The sequence below is a fragment of the Mesocricetus auratus genome, unplaced genomic scaffold (genome assembly GCF_017639785.1).
Source record: "Mesocricetus auratus isolate SY011 unplaced genomic scaffold, BCM_Maur_2.0 Super-Scaffold_100004, whole genome shotgun sequence".
Lineage (NCBI taxonomy): Eukaryota > Metazoa > Chordata > Mammalia > Rodentia > Cricetidae > Mesocricetus > Mesocricetus auratus.
The window spans coordinates 92,262,563-92,285,384 of NW_024429189.1; the positions used below are offsets into that span (position 1 = coordinate 92,262,563).

A 22,822-nucleotide genomic window follows, 5' to 3' on the forward strand; every position below is an offset into this window, starting at 1 on the left:
AATGTCTCCACAGGTTTTTGCAAATCTGGATGGTCATTATAGGTAAATTAGGCTTAATGACCTTGGTTGGCAACAGTGATGGTAAATGGGGTTCCCGTCCTGTATCAAATCCAACTGGTGGTCTGCTTAGAATGCTCTTGGGAATGATTCTGGAAGAGGAATGGCAGTGCACATAGGATACACACACCTCTCACAATTTGTTAACAAAAAATAATTAAATGATAACTCAGTGGCTGCCAACAGCACAGAATGCTAGCAGTCCTTCTAGTAAGCCTAAACTTTTAAAATCCAGACATAGGAAACATTTGCCCAAATTGTTTTTGGTTTTGTTTTGTTTTCTACCTGATACATGCAGCATGTAACAAATTGTGATATCTGGAAAAGACATGAAACAGTTAATATTCTGCATATGGGAGTTCTTAGGAGTCACATAAAGATCTTTTATGAATCCATACTTACAGGGTCCCCTCCAGAGGCAAATGAAATCGATTGCATTTGATGCTTTGCAATAATCTAGAAAACAAAAACAGATTAAACACACACAATGCTATAATGCATTTGCTTTGTCTCCACCTGCTTAACATCCCTTTAGAAACCACTCTGCCTGCATTCTAAAATAAACCCTTTTTGTTGTTGCTTTTGGTATAGGGGTTTAAGTCAAAACTGTGTATATTCAAAGTCTTTGTTCTACCACAAATCTATGTACCCAAGCCCTGAATAATCTCATTTAACCCATGGGTTTGACACGCCTTTCCCTCTGCCCTCACCACCTAGACAGACATAGGATCAAGGTTTACCTATCCAATCAGCAAATACCAATCTCCCAATACAGCCAATCAGTGTTTTATGGGAGGATCTGAGATAGATAGTAGGAAAGAGAGCAGCTCTCTTCCACTAAAGACATACTGGCCTAAAGTTTCCAGGAGCCAGCTTTTTCTGTTCTGTGGGCAAAGTCTGCTGTAATATGAATTTTTCTTTCTGGAAAAACTGAAAGCTGAGAGTTAAAAAAATGATGACAACACAGGTTTCATCACTTTAACCAGTATGTCCTCCCTTCCCCCCTTACATTTTTTACTAAATTTCTTTCTACATTTTTTTTACTATATTTACTTTTGTTTTAGTCATTCACTACCATGTATCCAAGCACACTAATATAAGTCTTCTAACACAGGAGCTGGAGAGGCTGCACAGTGTTTCAGGACCCAGGTTCCACTCCCAGGCCCTACATGTTGGCGCACAACCATGTGTAACTCCAGTTCCAGAGGATCCAATGCCCTCTTCTGGACTCATGGAGCACAAAACATGTGCATAGTACACAAAAATATGTATAAGCAAAACACCCACACGCATAAAACTAAGATAAATCTAAAAACAATTTAAAATTTTGAAGATTGCTAATGTGAAGTATGACTAGCCAAATAACCACATTAATTAGCCAAAAATGATTGTTTTATTTGAGATACTAATTTGTTTGCTTGTGTTTGGAAAGTAATACAATACATTAACTAATTTATAGAGGTTAATTATTATAAGGTTCTAAAGGTCATCAAAATACCAACTATTCAATAACTAATGGATTCTGATAGCAGAACTGTAAGGTCACACATATAAAGCAGTCAAGCAAATTTGCTCCCAGATGGACATCCAACAAGAATTGAATACACATTTGAAACAAAATATATTCTCAGGAAATTAAATAACTATTTACAATAGCCCTGAATTAGAAGCAGTCTTGATGGTGACTGTTGTGATATTCAAAGAGTAGACTACTTACAATGTAACAACATATTTGTTAGGTTAAAAATAGTCAAATGCAAAGAATAAATTAATGCTTCAATTAATTTACGAAAATGGCAGAGATTTTATTGCTTAAAGTCTGTTTAGTGGTTATTCATGAGGCACAAGAAAAGGGAATGTGGTTTTCTGGGATCCACAAATGTTTCCTTTTCTTCTGGGTAGTAGATAAACAAATATGTTCAGTTTGTGATAATTAGGCCACACACATTACTTGTGTACTTTTCTGTACTAATATTTCAGTAAGAACAAAATCAACATGCAAAAATCATGTATCAATAATCACTCATCAGAAACTGCATTTAATGGGTAAAAAGGAAGATTTCATACAAATACACACAAGTATAAAACCAGTAAGAATCATGCAATGCTTTGGGGAAAACATCATGAAGGGTATAAAAAATGACCTTTGGCAGAAGAGAAGGCAAAAATTCTGAAACAGTCAGAGGAAAGGAGGGAATGCTATGTATGTTGTTCTCTGGACATAGCAGGGTCATTGCACCTATGAATTCACAGCCTCTTGGTTATCCTCACAGCTCCTGCACGAGATCCAGCCAATCCAAATTCCAGGATTAGTAAGGAAGCCCTCTCAAGGCTGGATGCCTAACTGAGGAGCCCTTAGCAGATGATAGCTCCTGGGAGAAGAAGCATCCATCTTTGGAGGATGGTTACTGGTAGGTTGCCCATGCATCAGTAAATAGCCTCACATTCAAGCACATATGACCAGCACTAAGTGGACTTAGTGGGTCATTAAAAACAAAAACAAAAAAGGATATTAATTTTGGAGGGGATATGATATGACGAGAGGCCTGAGGGGAGCTGGTGGATGGAAATGGTGAGTGAATATGATCATATGTCATTGTATAAATGTATGAAAGTCTCAAAGAATAAAATTTAAAATCTGCTTAAGTAGAAGTGTATATATCACTTTATGAATATGAAGATGATATTATTGTAAAGATGTCAATGATTGTCTCCTGAGCTAATTTACAAATACTCTGAAATTCTACCAGTCATTAGTGTAGCTTTTCAAACTGCTTTTAAAAAGTATGTGGAAGAATGAGTATGAAAAAACAACTAGGGCATTTTTTTAAACAAGTGGACAAGGTTTACCTTGTCAGGTAGCAAGGCATATTACTGAAGTTGGAAAATTCATCTTAATAGTACAAAACGAGACGCAGAAAGTATTTGATTACATAAATACTTTACGTAAAAGCTTTATATATGACTCCTTAAGCATTACAGACTTCAAGAATATATTTGTAAGATGAAAAATAGTATATTCACACATTTTCAAAGGATTCCTACAAATCAGCAAAACAAACATAAAGTTCTGTTACTGTGTTGAAAGAAACCAAATGCCCCCTATACCTACTGAAAGATCATTGTCCTCCAATAAATTAAAGCTATGGGAAGATTATAAAGATACAATCTTAGGGCTGGAGAGCTGGCTCAGCAGTAAACAGCATTGGCTGCTCACACTAAGGACCAGACTTTGGTTCCTAGCACTCGCACTCACAGGGCAGTGCAAAACTGTGACCTCATTTCCAGGAGATCAATATCCTCTTCTGGCCTCTGCAGGTGATGCACACACATGGCGCACGGACATTACACGTACGCAAAATGCCCACACACATAAAAGAGAACAAGCTGATAAAACTAAAGTTAATTTTATTAACTCAATAAAACAACAAGCGGCAAGGGCGTGGATATTCTCAAACACTGCAGGTTAAGTTTGTAGAGCAACTGTGGAGCCTGACTACCCATATTTATTTAAAATATGCATAGCCTATGAGCCTAGAAGAGTACTCACACTGGGACTTCCTTTTTCCCCATGGTGTACGTACACACACACACACACACACACACACACACACACACACACCCTATTTGTTCATGATTAGGTCTTCAGATATAGGGAGGAAAAAAAAAACGGAAAGCTTAATTTTCATGCCGCACTAGCTGGCAGGAGAGGTGGATTTGAAATGATGAGCAGTAGTGGACGTCCTGGTCCCAAGGGATGCTGGGGAGGCAGGAGGTGGATGACTGCCTGGATGCAGGGGAGGCTGGGAGGTGGATGACTTACAGGGGATGCTGGGGAGGCGGGGAGGTGGATGACTGCCTGGATGCAGGGGAGGCTGGGAGGTGGATGACTGACAGGGGATGCTGAGGAGGCGGGGAGGTGGATGACTGCCTGGATGCAGGGGAGGCTGGGAGGTGGATGACTGACAGGGGATGCTGGGGAGGCGGGGAGGTGGATGACTGCCTGGATGCAGGGGAGGCTGGGAGGTGGATGACTGACAGGGGATGCTGGGGAGGCGGGGAGGTGGATGACTGCCTGGATGCAGGGGAGGCTGGGAGGTGGATGACTGACAGGGGATGCTGGGGAGGCGGGGAGGTGGATGACTGCCTGGATGCAGGGGAGGCTGGGAGGTGGAGAGAGGCGGCAGTCTGTCTCAGAAGCCCTGTGCTTTCCAGTATAGCAACATGACAAGTGCGACAGAGCAAGCACACGTCAAGGAATTTAGAGCGGGTGTGCAGGTGGAAGGCCCAGACCCAGCAGAAGCTTCAGGGAGTCCGGCCCAGCTCGGGGGGCGGGGGTTGGAGGAGAGGAAGAAAGGGGGGGCCCCCCCAGCAGAGTTCGCGCACGCGCACCACGCCCACCGCGCCCCAGGCCTACTCGCCTGCGCACGCGCGCCAGGCTGGCACGCGCGCCACGCCCGCCCGCTCGCCTGCGCACGTGTTCCGTGCCCCGCACGCGCATCACGCAGGCCCACTCGTCCGCGCACGCACGCACTCCCGCACGCGCGCCGCGCCCGCCCAGTTGCCTGCGCACGCGCACCACACCCGTTCGCGCGCCCGTCTCGGTGGAAGCTTTTTGCCTGGCTGAGTTAAGCGTCTTCCACCATGGCGGAGATGGCAGAGCTTTGCGAGCTGTACGAAGAAAGCAACGAGCTGCAGATGGACGAGCTGCCCGGCGAGGGCGATATGGAGGTAGGCCGCGGGGCCCGCGGGCCGGCCCCGGAGGAGGGCCCCATGGAGGAGGAGGCCGCGCCGTTAGCCGCCCGCGCTCAGCGCGGCCTGTTCCCCGAGGCTGGCGCAGACCTGGAGGGCGACGAGTTTGATGACTGGGAGGACGACTACGACTTCCCAGAAGAGGAGCGCTGGAGCGGCGCGATGCACAGGGTGTCTGCCGCGCTGGAGGAAGCCAACAAGGTGTTCCTGAGAACGGCGCGAGCCGGAGATGCCCTGGATGGCGGCTTTCAGGCGCGCTGCGAGAAGAGCCCTTTCGACCAGCTAGCCTTTATCGAAGAGCTGTTTTCGCTGATGGTTGTCAATCGACTGACCGAAGAGCTCGGTTGTGATGAGATCATTGATCGAGAGTAAATGCTGACGAAAGAGGAAACTACCTGAGAGGGAGAGATTCAACATTCTGCTATTTTTGGGTTCATTCCAGCTAGTTTTGTGCAAAACAAAAAACAAAAACGGTTTTTGTTTCTCGGAATAGAAGACAAAACAGTGAGTGACCGTGCAGTCGTGGAAGAGGAGAATCAAGGAAGGAGGGGCTCAGCAAAAAAAAAAAAAAAAGCTGGTTCAGACTGTTGAACGAGATGATTTTTCCCTGCGATGGAGAAGAACTTGCTCGTGTTAAGCCTGTAAAAATGGTTTCGCAAGAGAAAATCGTGACTGCCAATACAAGAATCTAATTAAAGAATGAGGAAAAATACATCCACAAGATATCTTTGATTTGAACTGAAAACCTGTTGAGAAAACTTTCCAAATTCTATTTTGTGGTTTATATAAATCAGTTATCAAAAGCTAAATTTGAGATGTAAGATTGAATACTTATCCACCCCAAAGAAAAAGCAAAGGAAATATGTGTGTTAAGTGTAGGCGTGTTATCATGTGTACTATTAAAATGTGTTACAAAAGATGGAATTTTGACTGCACATGTATCTTCATGATTTATAAAGCTATGTGATCTGTAATTTGGAAAAATCCATTGTGATGATTTTTTAAAGTTAAATATATATAAAACCAACCAGATGTCTTTTTAAAGTTTCAAGTTCATGCATTAATATTTATGGGAAAGCCCAAAGACAAATTTTCTAATACCCTTTTATACTCGGGAACTTTTGCTTGCTGCTTTTTACCTTGACAGATGGTAAGACTATAGCTGAACTTCATATTGTAAGAGCTGTTTGTGAAAATTGTCAAGTAAAAGGAAACCCTGCCTGTACCTATAAAAGATTTTATGAGCTATTATGCTGTCAAATGTTGAAGGTTTTAAACCTGCTCAGAAGTCCACCTGGGTACCTGATATTCAAATGCTCTCTCTCCCTCTCTTCCTCTCTCCCTCCCTCTTTCTGATTAAGCTTGTTAGTCCCTATGCACCAGCATTGGCGATAATAAATTTTCCTGTTCTGTGTGTTTTGTTTTGTCTAATAGCTCTGCATACATTAACTCTAAGCAAGATTCTTTTACTATGTGTGTCACTGCATCCATCCTAAGATTTAAACAGCCAGTGCTTACAATGGTAAAATGAACGTTTTCAATTACCTGACTCACAGAGTGAAAGAATTGACCAGCCCATGGACACCCGCTCTGTGTATATGTTGCTGTGGGTTATTTGGTGAAGATGCTGAAGTTCCTTGAGTGGTAACTGCATCAAAGGTCATGCCAAGAAAAACTTTGCATTAGCACATCTTTTATGAATTAAAAATCTGAATGTTTGGTGCCATGATAGGAATATGGGACAGTAGGATAACTCCTCGGGATTTTTGGGGAGGGGGGGTGGTATTATTTGGGGGGCTGGGCAGGTGAGATGGCTCGGTGAGTAAAGGCTCTTTCTGACATATACCCAAGCCTCATGACCAGTTTGATCTCAGGAGCCCATGTGGTGGAGGGAGAGAAATAACTCCCCCCAAGACTTTAGAGTGTCATCTGAGTCAGCGCCCCCAGAGCACCTGTGTGTAATGTGCCCCAGCTGCATGTGGTCTCAGTCGGTGCTAAAGTACACGAAAGATGGGACGTTGACTGGCATGGGGACTCCTGTTTATGTGACACTGGGAGGCTGCCACCCATGTGAGGATGGGACCTTCTGGCAGTACAGCTGCAAACATCCCTGAGCAGCACCTCAGCCTCCCTTTTACTCACCCAGTAAGTCCAGCTCACTAGCTGGACTCGGAGCACTCACTGATTTCATTTATTGGTGTCTATTTGGGGTAAATAGTCCTTTGCTCACATCTCGCCTGGAAAAGTAATATAATATCCATATGTATTTATGTTTGGGTACCAAAGTATATCTTGAAAATTAGGAGGAGCCATGCATTGGTATTTTGCTTTTTTTTTAAAAAAAAACTTACATTTATGTGTGTATGGGGAGGGTGCCTGCCGCAGCAAGCAAAAGGTTAGCCTTCAGGAGTGGGTTCTCACCTGCCATGTGAGCCTGAGAATCAAACAGGTATCAGGCTTAGCAACCTGTCTCACCAGTTCATATCCCCTTACATTTCATAGCCTTTAGATAGTCTGTCATTTTCTCATGCTATGTCCATGAGGACTCTTCTCCACTGGCTTCATCCCTTGAACATTTTAACTTTTCGTGGTATATAGGAAGTAAGTCTCAGAGAAACTTACGTGATTCCAGAGGCCCCTGCTCAAGACGGTGCAAGCAGTAACAGTGGGCAGAGGAGTCTAAACAGCCCAGCTAGGGCTAGTGCAGGGAGCCGTGGAGATGCAGCTTTTTTGAGTCCTCATTCATGCTGGATAGGCTTTTTTTTTTTCACTGATACAGCTGCCATTGAGGTCATCCATGCACCTACAAGCAAACCCTCACCCATTGTCCTATAAGTAGGCTCAATGCACTTAACCTCTCACTAGGCAGATCTGGGTAGAATTGGTTGGTCTGTCATTGGTACCTTGCTGGAGCCAACATGTTTGTTGACATCTCTCCAGCAAAAGTCACACAACACACCTCTAACTGCAGTGGTTAAAGAAGGATAGTGGAGAGAGAGGACAGGCAGGGTGATGCCTCACCACCATGTGCAACACAACCCCATTGTTCACACTCCCCAGTTCACTTCAGTCTCCCTATGGAAAGGGCCATAAGAAAGCAATTATTAACTAGAGGTGGTGCATACACCCTTTACCCACACTCCGGAGGCAAAGACAGATCTCTGAGTTCAAGGCTAGCCTGGTCTATATAGCAGGTTCCAGGACAACATAGTCCCTATCTCAAAAACAAAAACCAAAAAAACAAAAACAAACAAACAAAAAAAAACCCCCAAGAACTGATTGTTAGATTTGTGGTCTCAAGGGCTTAAATGCTTTGCCATTTGCCAGTGAGATTGAGCCAATCCGTAAGTCCTTGGTAGACGTCACTCCCTATAGTAACATCCTCAGTTATTTATAGTAGACACAGCAACATCAGGCTCCAACATGTATAAGTAACCTGGCATGAGAATCTACATGTAGTTCTCATACTTATTTGGTCCATTGTAGGTGTGTTTTCTACATTTGTTGCAGTAGTGTGGGTCTCTTGTGAATAACATTGGCAGGAAAACCCAGGCAGATAATAGCATAATAAATTATGAAAGGAAAATGATGTCCACATTGTCACATCTTAGAAAGATTTTCTACTAAAAGACCTGACACTTTCTGCACAAATTTCAGTTAGCTACTTTTGTTTGGGACGATTCCCTGAGCCAAATGCCTCTGTCTTCAAGAATCCAGCTGTATCTATTTGCAAAAGTTCAGTCAATAAGATTGACATTCCCTCACAGGAAGGAGGGGCAGGGAGGGTCACAGGACTCTCAGCCAAGTCTCCAGTCACTCCTCCCTCCCAACCAGTTGAATGCATTTCTACCCGAATTGTATGTGTCTCAGAGAGGAGTTAAAACTCCATAAGGTGGGAAGGACTAGGGACCAGGCTCCATCTGCACAACCATAGGAGAGTCACCATCCATACTGGGTGCAGACTTCTCAGTGTGACTGTTTGAAGGCCATCCATTCTCCAGCCTATAACCCTTCACATATGCTTCATAAGTGAGACAAGGGCATTGGTTTCCCAGGGCAAACTTTGGGGAACTGTACGATTTGTCAGTGAGGCCTTATAAGGAGAGAAGTAAGTGCTGCCTAGCCCCCGACTCCTGGAGAAGATTCTCATAACACATTAACCTAACATGTTAATACCCCAACACCATCTTTGTTCCTTGTCCTATATATGACCCCAGTTCAATAACCATATCAGGGATATTACTTGGCAAACAATATTAGCTATGTCCTTTGTCTTTGGTTCTTTACACAGAACCAATCAGGGGCAATAAGAAGTTCTATAGGCAGTTAAATTAAATTCCCCAGCAATAGTTAATAACACTGTTAGAAACTCTAATTACCGAGTGCATAAATCTCAGTCAATTTTCCTCCTTGTGGCTTATTAAGTTGTAAGCACACTCTGACACTTTATTCCCTTACTAACCACAAACTTCCAGGAAAAAAATAATATGCTAAACTATAATCATTGGCTACATTACCTGTTGGTTGTCAAGGTTCATCAGTATGAGGCTGCACGTTGAAATCGTCAGTTTTATATTCATTCCTGAAAACTGAAGATTGCTTTTGCCAAGAACTGTTGACAGGAACTTAACAGGAGCCTTTAAAAAATAACAAAACACTGCTATAAGTTATGGATGGGTACCGTCTCCTCTCTGCTTTACTTTACATAAACCAAATGAGCTGGAATGGTTGTGTGGCATGTGTCCGAGCCCACAGCACCAACGCATGCGGCCTGAAACATCCTGACACAGATTAGAGGCGAGTCTATGCTAGGGACACTGCAGAATTTCACATACTACAGAGTTTCTGCTCTTAAGAAAACTAGTGGCTTGACTACAGAAGAGAAAAAGACATACTATTTTCAACTGTCATTACTCAGTGCATTGGAATCAAATTATATCTTTGTGTTGCATTATATTACAATGTTGGACTATGAAAGAAAAGTTGCTGTTTGAATCACTCACTTGAGTTTCATAAAGTGTAATTAGGTGAATTTTGGCTTCAGAGTAGGTCAAATTTTCAAAGAATTTCCGAAATGGTCCTAGACATACTTCTGCCACTTGGTACTAAATAATTATGTGAAGTGAGAATGTCACTTCACATAATTCTCACTTTAATCACAGAATAAGTTATTGATCATATCTGAAGAATGTTTGACATTCTATATCCTGCATTATCAAATATGCAGCCAAAATTTAACTATTTATATGAAAACAAATAAGCAATCCTTATTAGTATGCAAATTTGCTTTCACCATTAATAAATGTTGCATAAATCATATGTGTACCAATTTTTATTTTTTATTTATTATCATGGTATGTGTGTATACCAAATCATGTTTATGAATGTGGGCATGCGCATGTCAAAGCACATGGGTGGAAATAAAAGGACAACTTTCAGCAATTGGTTCTATATCTCCACCATGGGATCCAGAAAAGGAATTTAAGTCATTGGGTTTTTTTGTCACAAATGTTTTTACATTCTGAGCCATCTCTCCAGCCCAGAGAATTGTTTGAAAATAAATGTGTTTATGCCTTATTATCAATAAATGTTCGGTCTGTATACTCTATAACTAGGGTCATATAAACTCTCAGGTTGGTGACCTCCCCAGCTATCTAGCTCAGCCTGGAAAAGTCCAAATCCAAGACCTAACTTCCACTCTCAGAACACATACACACACACACACACACACACACACACACACACACACACACACACACACACACACCACATGGGGGGGAGAGGGCTGTGTGTGCTTGTAATCCCCACAATGGGGAGGGGGTATTAGAGACAGATCTCTAGGGCTCACAGGCCAGCTAGCCTACTTGACAAGTCCAAAGCCAGTGAAAGAGCCTGTCTCATAAATAAATAAATAAATAATAGATGTGGAGGGAGACTGAGCCTCCATAGCCACAAGCACACATTACACACACCCACATTCAAACATGCACACACACACTTAAATTTCTCAGACAAAAGGGGGCCATTAATACAAACATTAAAGAAGTCCAAGAATGACTACTTTTATACCATTTTGTCATAATTGAAGCGACATAAAACAAGAAGCTCTTGTAAATATTCACCTTTCTCTTTTTAATGGCTCCGTGGGCCCCAGGGACAGCATCACACAGGCGGCTTATTGCTTCCCTAAAGACAGAAACCATAGTCTTAACATCCTTCCTGTGGTCTGTAAGTGATTAAGAGCAACATTCAGGAAAGTATACAGAAAGGATATTGGTGGAGCTGACATGATGATTTTAGCTCAGTCCCTCACTACAAGGCTCTAAACTTTATTTTTTCTGCAGTTCAAACCCAGGAAGACTTAGCAGCATTACCAAAAAAACTGTCTTACAAGGAGTCCTACAATTCACTTCATTGATTTTTTTTTCATCCTTTGGATTTTCAGACTTATTTTATTGTGATGTTGATTTTTAACAATCAAGGGCAAACCATTTCCTTGGAATAAATCACAATTCTATCCTGAGCAAAATCCTCCCCATGGTGTTGTGAATAAAAGTCATACTAGTTCACCACAAAAGACAATTAAATATGAATGAATCTGATGGTAAAGGAAATGTCTGAGGGAAGGGAAAAGCATTGAGCTTCAAGGTGGCCTCAAATGGAGCCACACTGACTCAGCTACTGCTGCAAGCCATCGAACTCTCATGTAATTTCACAGAGCAGAAGAAAATCAATTTTAAGTTCTCCCCTTTGCTTACTGCAGACTGCACTTCCTGGGGAGCAGGCGGCACTGCTAATAAGTAAGAGCGTCTGGTTAATGGAGGAGGGGCAGGGGCAGGCACCTCCCCCCTGGAAGGGAGAACCGATGAGAAGCTTCTGCTACATACAGAGTTGAGCATTCATAACCAACCAGGCGTTCCCTCCACAAGAGGGACACCTAGCCTGTTCACAATGCAAAGGGAAAAGATCACTGTTAAAATTAGCAAACCGCATCTGTACGTACACACAATGATGTATTGCAGCTTTTAAATATATTTTATGACGGTTCAAAGGAAGGAGGTGCCACCAGAGCAGAGACTGCAGCCATGCTTCTGAAAAGCCAGTCGGGAGAGGTTGGAGCTCTAAAGAATGTTTTGCAGAAATAAGAAGAATTTCCAAAGATCCTGGGCATCGCTTCTATATAAAGTGTTTCGGCTCAGAAGCTCTGGTTTTCTCTGAATAAATGAAAATTTCTCCCAAGGCATTATCTTCTCCTTTCGAATAAATACTTGTATTTATAACTTGCCAAAGGAAAGAACTGCTCTTTGGTTTAGTATTCTCTTGGGAGGGTGTATTTATTGTTCCTCCAATACTCCAACCTTTGTTTTCTGGAATTAACTGAAGGATGAAGCAGAGAGTTGGGCTTTCTTGCTTGGTTGTTTATTTAATATTTTAGTCATCTAAATGATTATTTGAATTGATGAGATTTTTATGATTGATCCAAGTTGACCTCTGGTACCACCAAAATAACTCATCAAGGCTCCTCTCTGTATTGATAGAATTCAACAGAATATTATAAGAAACAAAAGGCTGTCTACTCCTGGGGAGCCAAAGGGAGTGCTGAATAAGTGGTTTGAAATAACAATAGAAAAGGTGATGAAGGTTGATGCTGCCACATGCAACAATTGCTAAATAGTGTTACAAATTGCTGCTTTTATATAGTTCCTTGTATTTTCACAAAGGGCTTCCCCAAGCACTCTGATTCTGATATATCAGCTGTCAGTGTCTTCTAATGAATTAGCACTATGAGTCTGACTTGAAGGGAATTATCCTTCTCAGAAAGTGAACCACCTGGCAGAGCGGGATTGGGATCACAGACACAGAAGTATGAGCAAGGACAAGAAGACATCCAGTACTGGAGGAAGGGAGCTCAAGCATGTGACACCACTGGAGCCCAGTGAGGGCAGCTAAGAGACAGATTACCAGTTAAAGACTGGAGGCAAATGGGAGTGTTTAGTTCCAACAAAAAGCAGCTTGAGACAACATATAAACAAGTGTGCCAAAACAACTTTATTTTTAGGAATAAGGGCTGGCCAGAACTGGCTGATGGGCCATAGTATGCCATCCCTCAATTAAATTACTTACACAATGATATAAAAACTTAGTCTTAAAAAGCAAAGCTGGGTATGGTAGCTTCATATCCTTCCACTCAGGAGACTAAATCTGGAAGAGCTTCAGTTCTAGGCCAGTCTGAGCTACATAGTAAGACACTGTCTCAAATAAAAAAGAAAAGAAAATGTGAAACTTTTCATATTTGCCATGCTTTTTTTTGTGTGTGTGTTTTTGGAGACAGGGTTTCTCTGTATTGTTTTGGAGGCTGTCCTGGAACTCATTCTGTAGACCAGGCTGGCCTCGAGCTCACAGAGATCCGCCTGCCTCTGCCTCCCGAGTGCTGGGATTAAAGGTGTGTGCCACCAACGCCCGGCTTTCATCATGCTTTTAAAACTGAAAAATTTTAAAACTATAAGATACCTAATGCACATTTAAATTAGAAGAAAAGAAAAGAAAAAATTAAGTTTTAGGAAAAGCAGGAAATACTAATTCAAATGTATTTATCCATTGTTAGGGACCTTCCAAATTATTCTAAGGGGTAAAGTGGTAAAATTTGACAAATATTGGGCCTGTGAGGCGACTCAGTTAGTAAAGGCATTTCTGCGAAGCCTTGCAATCTGAATTTGATTCCTGAAACCCACATAGTAGAAGCAGAGAACTGACCCTTACAAGTTGTTCTCTGACCTCCACAAGCACACCATGGCATGCATGCCCACACACATATACATAATAGATTAATAAATGAAAATGTAAAACATTTTAAAATAACAAATATAAAGTTTACCAAGAGTCTGATGGGAGAGAATGTGATTAAAATAGTTGGATACTGTGTACATAACAGATATCCTTTAATTTTAGAGTAAAAATATTGGCCCACAACAAAGTGGTAGATAAAATGTAAAAGCTAGATACTGGTATTTGGGGTGTTAGGTACTCAAACTACAGAGGTACTAGGGGGAGAATCATACAGAGCAATGGGAAAGGGTAGACGCTCCGATGTGACATGCTGGTTACAAACAACACTACAGAAAGTGCTTATGAAGGTATGTGACTGTGCTTCTAGGCTGTGAGTCCAGCACTTGGTCACTGAGACAGAGATTGGGAATTCACAGCCAGCCTAGGCTACATAGCAACATTGTCTCCAAAACCCAAACAAACTTATAAACACTAACTTGGGTTATTTATTGGCATGTGCGACTTATGGTTTATTTTATTTTTATGGGCATGTGTGTGCCTGAGTGTGCGTATGCATACCACATATGTCCACAAGAAGACCTCAGATCCCCTGGAAATGGAGATACAGGCTGTTGTGAACCACCATGTGGGTGCTGGGAACTAAACCTAGATCTTCTGAAAAAGCAGACGTGCTCTTGGCCAGTTGGGTTGTCTCTCTAGCTCTGGATTATTTCTTGTTTCTGATTCTATTGTAGTTAAATGGAAGCCGAATAAATAATGTTTTACTTCCACTTGAAGTTGGTTGGATAAACAATCTTCTAAAAATATTTTTGGTGGTTATTTGCTTTGTTTGGGTTCTGTTGTTTTTTGATACAGGGTTTCATGGTATAGTTCAGTCCGGCCCTGAATTCCTGATACTCCAGCAATGCTAGAGTTAATGAACTGACTCCCTTGACCAGGATAGCTTTGTTGTCCCCTCTCTGACCTGGCTTCTGTGTACTTCAACTTCATTCTAGCCGATACCATTCCATGGCAAGTATTTGGCTCCATTTTGTAAAGAGGAATCTAAACTTGGACAGATCCAAATTTCACCATCTTCTAATAAGGCAGCAAATGATGCCAGAGACAGGGAGCAAATCCAGACCAACACTTGGCAGGGAAGAAACAGAAAGAAAGAGTCTCCAGCTCTGGGGCTAGAGCAATGTGTGCTGGCTGTTCTTTGCTTGCAAAAACCTCCAAAAGAGGGATGGGTCCATGATCTGGTCAACCCTTTACAGCAATGAGGCTATGATAAACTGCTAAGGGGGAAATGATTGCCGAGTTCTACCTAGTACTGACTCTGTCAGTTAACTGGCTCTCTCCCAGCTATGGAAAGTACATTTGTGCAAGGTACACTCATACAACCTAGGCCAAGTGAGGTTCCTGTGACTTCTTAGAGTGTGAAGGTTTCTGACTGTAGCTATCCTCAAAAGAATAAGAACAGCCTGTGCCGTAGCGTCCATGAACTTTCACAAATAGACATTTTTGGATGTGTGCGATGGCACACACCTACAGCTTCAGCACTATGAGGCAGAGGCAGGAGAAATGCTGAAAGTTCAAAATCAGCCTGAGCTATGCAGTGACTCTCTTTGTCTCTCTGTCTCTGTCTCTGTCTCTGTGTGTGTGTGTCTGTCTCTCTGTCTCTGTCTCTCTGTCTCTGTCTCTCTGTCTCTGTCTCTCTGTCTCTGTCTCTCTGTCTCTGTCTCTCTCTCTCTGTCTCTCTCATTCTCTCTCTCTTTCTCTCTCTCTCTCTCTCTCTCTCACACACACACACACACACACACACTTGGATTTGAGATTCCAAAATCAGTCATGGCCTGTCTCTCCCAAAGCAGACCTATTGTACAAACTTTATTCAAATTTAAAAGGCCAGTTTCCCACCCTAGCCTCCCAGAAAACATTCTAGAAATTGCTACCAAATAACCTTTCACATTTCTGCTTTCTTTGCTTGCTATCTGTGCTAGCTAACCCAGAATCCCAGTCATGGGAGACAAGGGTGACTGCATTTGCTGCATTTTGTTGCTTTTTTTTTATTTTAACACAAAGATCTTTTCTGTCCCTAAGATGGAGACCAAGAAATTAACTGTAACATTGCCAAGGATGAGTGCGGCTGTCAGGGACTTCGGAAGCCTAAGCCACAGGCACTGGCTAGAAAGGCAGAGGGGACAAGAACAGATCTCTCCTGGGACCCAGAGTGCCAGGTTGCCTTCTGCCTGCCCACCCAGCGGGGTGGCAGGGGTGGAGGGAGGGAGGGAGGGAGGGAGGGAGGGAGGGAGGGAGGGAGAGAAAGAGAGAGAGAGAGAGAGAGAGAGAGAGAGAGAGAGAGAGAGAGAGAGCCTCTGAGCACAGCACCAACAGTGGCCACTTTGTTCGTTGATCCTCCACGTGAGAGGGAAGGGAGCGTGGGCTGATGTAAGGGAATGAGAATGTGGCTGAAGCTTTACTGTCGAGACTGCAAAGCCTCTGCCCACGCCAGAAGACAGAAAAGGAAATTTTGCCTATCTCACAAAGCCCAGACTAACCATCCAAACAAAACCATCTTTCTTTACAGAGTGCCCACTGCAGGACTTAAGTTAGATTTTGCTTTTCTCTATGTCTTTAGCCCTTAAACAGTAGTCCTTCTCTGAAAGCCATGTTGCCTAGCAGTCCACTGTCCACCCACCCCACCCCGTTCCTTACCACCCTGGTAGACAGATTATGTCTGCCCCACACCTCAGCTTTGTCTATGCAAACAGACAGGAGACTCAGATTTCAATCTTAACAAGAGACTTTCCAGATTATTGTCAAAAATAGTCAAGTAAAATAAAAATGCTTGTAATTCCCAGGGGTGTCCCCTGACTTTTCATTTCCACATGAATCCTGAGACAGTGACTGGCTGTCTCCTATAGCCTGTGATCACCTTCAAGCAATGACCAGAGGCACTCCACACCCGTGCCTCCTTAAGTTGTTGGGATCGTCCTGGGGAAACGGGAAACCTTTTCCTACAACACATCAAGACTTGGCGACCTATGTATTCCATTTTGTTCATCTTGGTGAAATGAAAGGCAGGCTGTGAAAGCCCTCAGACAGGACACTTTAGAACCAAGCCTGCCTTCATGACGATGAGAGCACAATGAATGCAGTCAGGGCCCACAGACAGAGGAACAGTGCAAGGCTTCACACTCCCCTTTGTGCCCTTATCAAGGGGGCATCACCAGCACCCAAGGAAGGTACACCCAGCTCTTAAAATATACCCTTTCACTTTAGAAGCTGCCTCTCTGATCCCAGAGCAGTAAATAAAGCCTTTCAGAGTGCCCAGCATTTACTCTCGCAACAGCTTCGCCCCGCTCTGGCCGCCTGAATCGAATTATGCTTAAAATCTGACTCCAAAGTGCATTTGCAACCTAACCCAGCTCATTGTACATGGGTTTCTCCCTCCACCCTGGCCTTCTCGTTTGTCTTGGATGCAAATGTGAACCCATGAATCACACTAGAAGCCAGTGGAAAACCATTCTCTCCTGAGACTGCACTTCCCCCAAGTCCCCCAAACTAACCAACAGGGATTGTCTGGCGCTCCTTCACCATGATTTCTTGTAAGAGATTCCTATGGTTCAATATCTGAACACCTACACCTACAAACCAGCCACTCACAGGGTTTGCAAACAGTTAAACCTTGTGAAAATATCAATAAAGAAATAGCGTTGATTCAAGCAACAACAACAAAAATTGGCAATCCAAAAGAATTTTCCTTTACTTCAAGATATGCTGGGCTGCCTTGAGACAAGTCTGCTTTACCTAAAACATTACATATTGCTATCTTTTGGGAGTTAAAGGCTGTACCGATGTGCTGTATGACTGCTGACATCACATTTCCTGGGCTCCAGGTATATCAGTGTTAGAGTACTGGCCATACACGTAGGAGACACTGGTTTGATCCCTAGCTCTGCAGAAAGGGGGGGAGGCAAGAGCTTGTTTTGAAAAGGCAAGGTCAGCTAATTCAATCAGCCACTTCATCCCAATCCATTTAAATGATGAGCATATGCTTCTGAAAATTAGGCCTATCTTCAAAGAAGGAAGAAATTTGCCCCATTTAATCTTGCTATGTCTGTGATGTTTAGAGACAGCAATTGATGGAATGAATGTGTAGCCTCCATTACTTCTTTCCTTTTAAATACTGAGCTCTCCTAAAACTAGGTTGGCATAGCAGCCACAGCCATCGTGTAGGAGCCTCCATTGTTTCAATGTGCACATAAGTAGCCTTAAGAGGAGTCACTAACTAACTAGCCTGTCTATTTAAGTTCACAATGGTAAATTGTAAGAGAACAACCCTGACCTGCACATCTGCTAAGAATTCATATAGCCATTTAGGTAACTGTTACTGAGCTGAAAGGTTCTTAGCCCACTAGTAGCTGGTTCAAGTGCAGATGTCTGGAGCTATTCCTAGAGATACTAACTTTGCACATCTGGGCTGGGGCCTAGCAACCTGCGGCTTAACCAGCGGTGCAAGAGACTTCAAAGCACAGCTCAGGGCCGGGACTGCTCAGTGGATGAAACCTTGTCTTGGCCACACTGCACAGAGTGACTGGTTCTGCTCTACAGCTGTAACCAGATAGCTGGATTTGTGGACATGAAGAAATTAGGGTACCTACTCCTAGAGGCTAGGGTAGGGAGGGCTATCCTGCCTGTACATTTAAGTGATAGTCCATTGTAGAGAAAACCTGTTTCTGATTTAGTCACCCTCTATGCTAGGGTAGATATTTGGCATGACTCTCCCTCTGACTCTTCCCAGTCTGCTTTGGGATAGGGATTTATTTTTAGGTCTGAATCTCTTTGGTCCCATGACCCTTCCATACACAGGTGGTGATGGTGACCTACACTCTTTTTCCTAGCAGCCTGGGGCAGACAGGCCTCCATCTTCCCCTCCAAACACTTGCAGACACTAAGCCCTGTTCCTTGGCCTTGGCTGCACAGAGCAGAAACACCAGAAAGTGTTGGCACACACTGCAGACCAACTCAACCTCCAGGCATTCTGATTAAATTAGTACAAGATAGGCTTAGGGCCTGTGAGGTTTTTTGTTTGAGTCTTTGTATTTGAGATGGGGTCTTATACAACTAAAGCTGCTCTCCAACTCACTGTAGCTGAGGATGAGCTTGAAATCTAATGCCCCTGCCTCTGTTTCTCAACTATGGAACTACAAGTTTTCAACCCTCTTCCAAGTACTTCCAGCAGAGCCTTTGCTGAACAGCGTTTAAGGGCAGCGGTCTACAAACCTTTTCAGAAAAAGTCCAGATAGTAAAAGTTTAAGGCTTCTCAAGCCATATAGTCTTTCACAATTCTGGTACTATGACTTTAAAAACAGCCATAAGCAGTATATAAAAAGTATAAAGCCATAAACAACATGTAAACAGCCATAAACAACATGTAAACAAACATGCTTGATTGTAATGCCAAGCACTCATGGGCACTGCTGTTTAATTTAATTTCTACACAACACAGAATATTTTTCTTTGATTTCTTTTCAACTAGTTAAAAGTATCCAAAGCACTCTTGGCTGATAAGGTGGCAAAATAAAACTCAAGTAGGAAGTCAAATTTAGCTCACAAAGGTCAGAAGAGAGTGTTGGATCCCTTGGAACCCGAGTTGGATAGTGGTGAGCCACCCAGGTCCTCTACAAGGGAACCAGGTGCTCTTAACCAACAAGCCATCTTTCCATTTTCCATTCTGTTTCGTCTTTGTGGAACAACAGAGAAGGAAACCATTTTGCAGGAAGGAGGGCTTTAGTATCAACTAACCTTCATTAAGCTATACTACACACATGACACTACAGTGTAAGGTTCACGAGGACACAGGAATAAAACAGAAACATAAAATTATAGCAAATGCTAAAAGGAACCAAAAAGAGGGGCTTAATGTCTCTCATCTGATGGGGGATGTCCTTCTGTATATGTTTCTCTTATTGGTTGGTGAATAAAACACTGATTGGTCAGTAATCAGGCAAGAAGTATAGTCTGGGTTACCAGATGAGGAGAATGCTGGAGAGAGGCAGCTAAGAGACATTATACTGCCGAAGGAGTAACATGTCAGATTACAGGTAAGCCACAGCCTCGTGGCAATACAGAGAGTAATAGAAATGGGTTAATAATTAAGACAGAGCTAACCAGTAAGAAGCCCTAGCCATCAGCCAATAATTTACAAATTGTTATAAGTCTCTGTGTGTTTATTTGGGGCTATTCAGCTGTGGGACCAGGTGGGACAGAAACTTCCATCTACACTCACCTTGATCCCATAACAATGAGAAGTGAGAAAAGCTGGTTAAGTAGATATCCATTCAGTAGCCTCTTTCAATATCTGTGGCCTTGAACAAGTTTTCAAATCTCTCTGTGTGTGGTTTGAATGAGAATGGACTCATAGATTCATAGATTTGAATTCTTAGTCACCAGGGAGCGACACTATTTGAAAACATCAGAGGAATTAGGAGGAAGTGTGTCATTAGGCGTCAGGATTTGAGAGTTCAAAAGCCCATGCCAAACCCAGAGTCTCTCCCTCTGTCTCCCTGTGGATCAGGGTGTAACTCTCAGCTACTTCTCCAGCACCACACCTGCTTGCATGCTGCCAGGCTGATGGTAGGCTAAGCCTCTGCAACTGTAAACAAACTGCCAGTTAAATGCTTTCTTTCATAAGAATTGCCTTGGCCATGGTGTCTCTTCACAGCAATAGAACAGTGCCTACACACTGTGTTTCAAAGCCTTAAATATACAGAGTAGAGGACAATAGTGCTTTGAACATGGCTCAATAAATGACATTATTTTCTTATCATTACCATGGCTAGCTACCAGCTTTAAGACCTGGATCTAACCTTCTAAGTAATTGGATGGGGTGGAGGGGGATATAGGACAAATTTTGCCTGCCATACAATCGTAATAGATAATACAAATCACTTTAAAGATAGATCATGTATCTGATTTCCTTTAGGGACCCCATGGCACCTAGCATACTGTTTTGGACACAGCAATGTATTCAGGATCTCATGTAATTTCAGCGTGTGTGACACCAAACAAGGCACAACTCTCATCTTCCTACGTAAGCCAGAGACTAACCCATAACTTGACACAACCTAGAGTTACCTGGGAAGAGAATCTCAATTAAGTGATGATCAGGTTGGTCGGGGCGTGTCTGTGGGATCTGTTTTGATTGCTAATTGATACAGGAAGACCAAGCCCATTGTATGTGGTACCATTTCAAGGGCCGGGCTTTGACTTATGTAAGGGTAGAGCAAGCTAGCAAGCGTTTATTCTCTTTTTGCCCTCGATTGTAGATGTGATGTGACTAGCTGCTTGACTTCTCCAAAGTGATGGACTGTAACTTGCACCTGTAAGGCAAATAAAACCATACCTCCCTTATTTGCTCTTCAGTGTATTTTATCACAGCAACAGCACTGATGCTAAGATAGCTCCTTTCAGATGAGTAGACTAGTTCTCTCCAGTGCTGGAATGTTTACTGCTGATGGTTCACAATTAAGTTCCTTCCAAAGACATTGCCCTGTCCTGAGATGTTATCTCACTCATGCATCTGTCCCATCTTCAGAGACAGCAGGTACTGGGCAATGCCTAGTCACTTTGTTTCAATTCAACACTCAAGGGCTGGCCAAATCCCAGAACTGTCCATAGAGTCTGTTGTGGCAGTCACTCTTCACCCCCTCCCTTTACATAGACCTATTCCCTCAGTGTGTCAAGGGATAGCTTCAAGAGCCCCTACAAAGTTCTCCATCTACCTGAGACTCAACAAAGAGCTACTGTTAAAGTCCTCATTTGCAAATATCCTCAGCCAATCCTGTCTTCTTCCCTTCTAACAATTCATGCTGCCACGGCAGTGAAGACATGATTTTCAAGAATGAATCATAATAAATTAGAAGACCCTGCTATGGTTCAGACATCCACTAAATACACAGCTCCTGCACAGCTCTCATATGTACAGCTCAATGATACATCATCAAGAGGTACTAGGGGCATGTATTTATCCTACTAAGAAAAGATCAGCTTTTCTGAGAGGAACAGCAGCAAGAAATGGAAAAGTCTGTCATTCTGGCAGAGATGCACTAACTGGCTTGCATTTCCTTTGATCACAAGCTCTCTATTAATCAAAGAAAGGTATTTCTCTAGATGGAATTCACATTTAAAGAATTCTAGAGACCGGTTAGCATGTCTTTAAAAGACCCATATCACTAATTTGTCTACATAAGCTGTTGAAGAATGAAGACTCACTATTCTTAAATCCCCCACTATACCCATTCTCTCCTACAAACAAAAATAAAATCCCCACATGGTTTTATAATTTTCTAAGAGCCACCTGTTCCAACATAAGGGCTTGTTATGTGACACACAGTCTAACTGGAGACATTTTCAAATAACTGGATAGGCAGACGTCCCTTACATCTGAGTTTCAAGGTGTGGCCCCTGGACAAGTAGCATGGGTGTCACCTGGGACCTTAGATTTGCAAAGTCCTGAGCTAAAACTTCCAGGGACATGCTCCAACATTCTGTTCCTAACAAGTCCTTTTATGATAGTTGAGACTGTCTATCTAAGGCTATTTCTCCCTCTTTCATCAAGATTAAAAAATAACTCTAAAATATCATCAGCTGCAGATCTACAAAGCCCTGTGAAGGTGTTTTAGAGAGAGCTCACACATGAGAAAGGAGTCTGACATTTGAAAGCCAGGTTCAATTCCAACTGAGGATTAACTGTCCCCTTACTCTGTCACATCTGGATTTTAACAGTTTTCTAAGATTTGTCTCTTAACATGTTCTCCCTTGGAGGTAAAGACCTGAAGTTACCAGACTCAGTTTCCATTCCCACTGTTTATCAACATGTGAGCTGACCTTTGTAAAATCCTTAATTCCTCTACATCTCAGAATGGGGAACACAATACACAGTAACACTTAGCTTATGGATGTTACAGTTTATGATGAGGAAGATGCTGATAATAGTATCTACTAATTAATAAGCTTCTTGCCACTGCTTGATAACTGGCTACCACTTCCGGTCCCTTCACTCAGGTAAACGCTGGGGTGCAGCCTGTCACACTCCCTTGCTCACAGCCATCTTTTCAAACTCAAGTTCATCGACATCACACTGAGAATCTGTGGTGCACTTACTCTTTTCCTTTGCACAAAAACACATATGCACAGCACCAACAGCCCAAACACTGGGTTTGAACAACCAAGCATCTGA

The 22,822-nt window shown here is 42.8% G+C and overlaps 2 protein-coding genes across 2 annotated transcripts in view; one reads left to right on the plus strand and one right to left on the minus strand.

Annotated features, from left to right (window-relative positions):
- Window positions 1-22,822, minus strand: part of Shc4 (SHC adaptor protein 4) — a 100,076-nt gene that overhangs the window by 38,123 nt on the left and 39,131 nt on the right. Inside the window, exons 3-5 of the mRNA XM_040746212.1 lie at window positions 10,932-10,995; window positions 9,327-9,446; window positions 460-513 (exon numbers count right to left, since the gene is read on the minus strand). Coding sequence (XP_040602146.1) covers window positions 460-513; window positions 9,327-9,446; window positions 10,932-10,995 — 238 coding nt within the window. The remainder of the gene's footprint in view (window positions 1-459; window positions 514-9,326; window positions 9,447-10,931; window positions 10,996-22,822) is intronic.
- On the plus strand, window positions 4,528-6,223 carry Eid1 (EP300 interacting inhibitor of differentiation 1). The gene has a single exon (XM_013112258.3). It carries the CDS (start codon window positions 4,702-4,704, stop codon window positions 5,179-5,181), a length of 480 nt encoding a protein of 159 aa, XP_012967712.1. The 5' UTR covers window positions 4,528-4,701; the 3' UTR covers window positions 5,182-6,223.

Excerpts from the sequence above, each read along its gene's own strand:
- Eid1 (XM_013112258.3), top strand. The coding sequence starts at position 4,702 with ATGGCGGAGATGGCAGAGCTTTGCGAGCTGTACGAAGAAAGCAACGAG.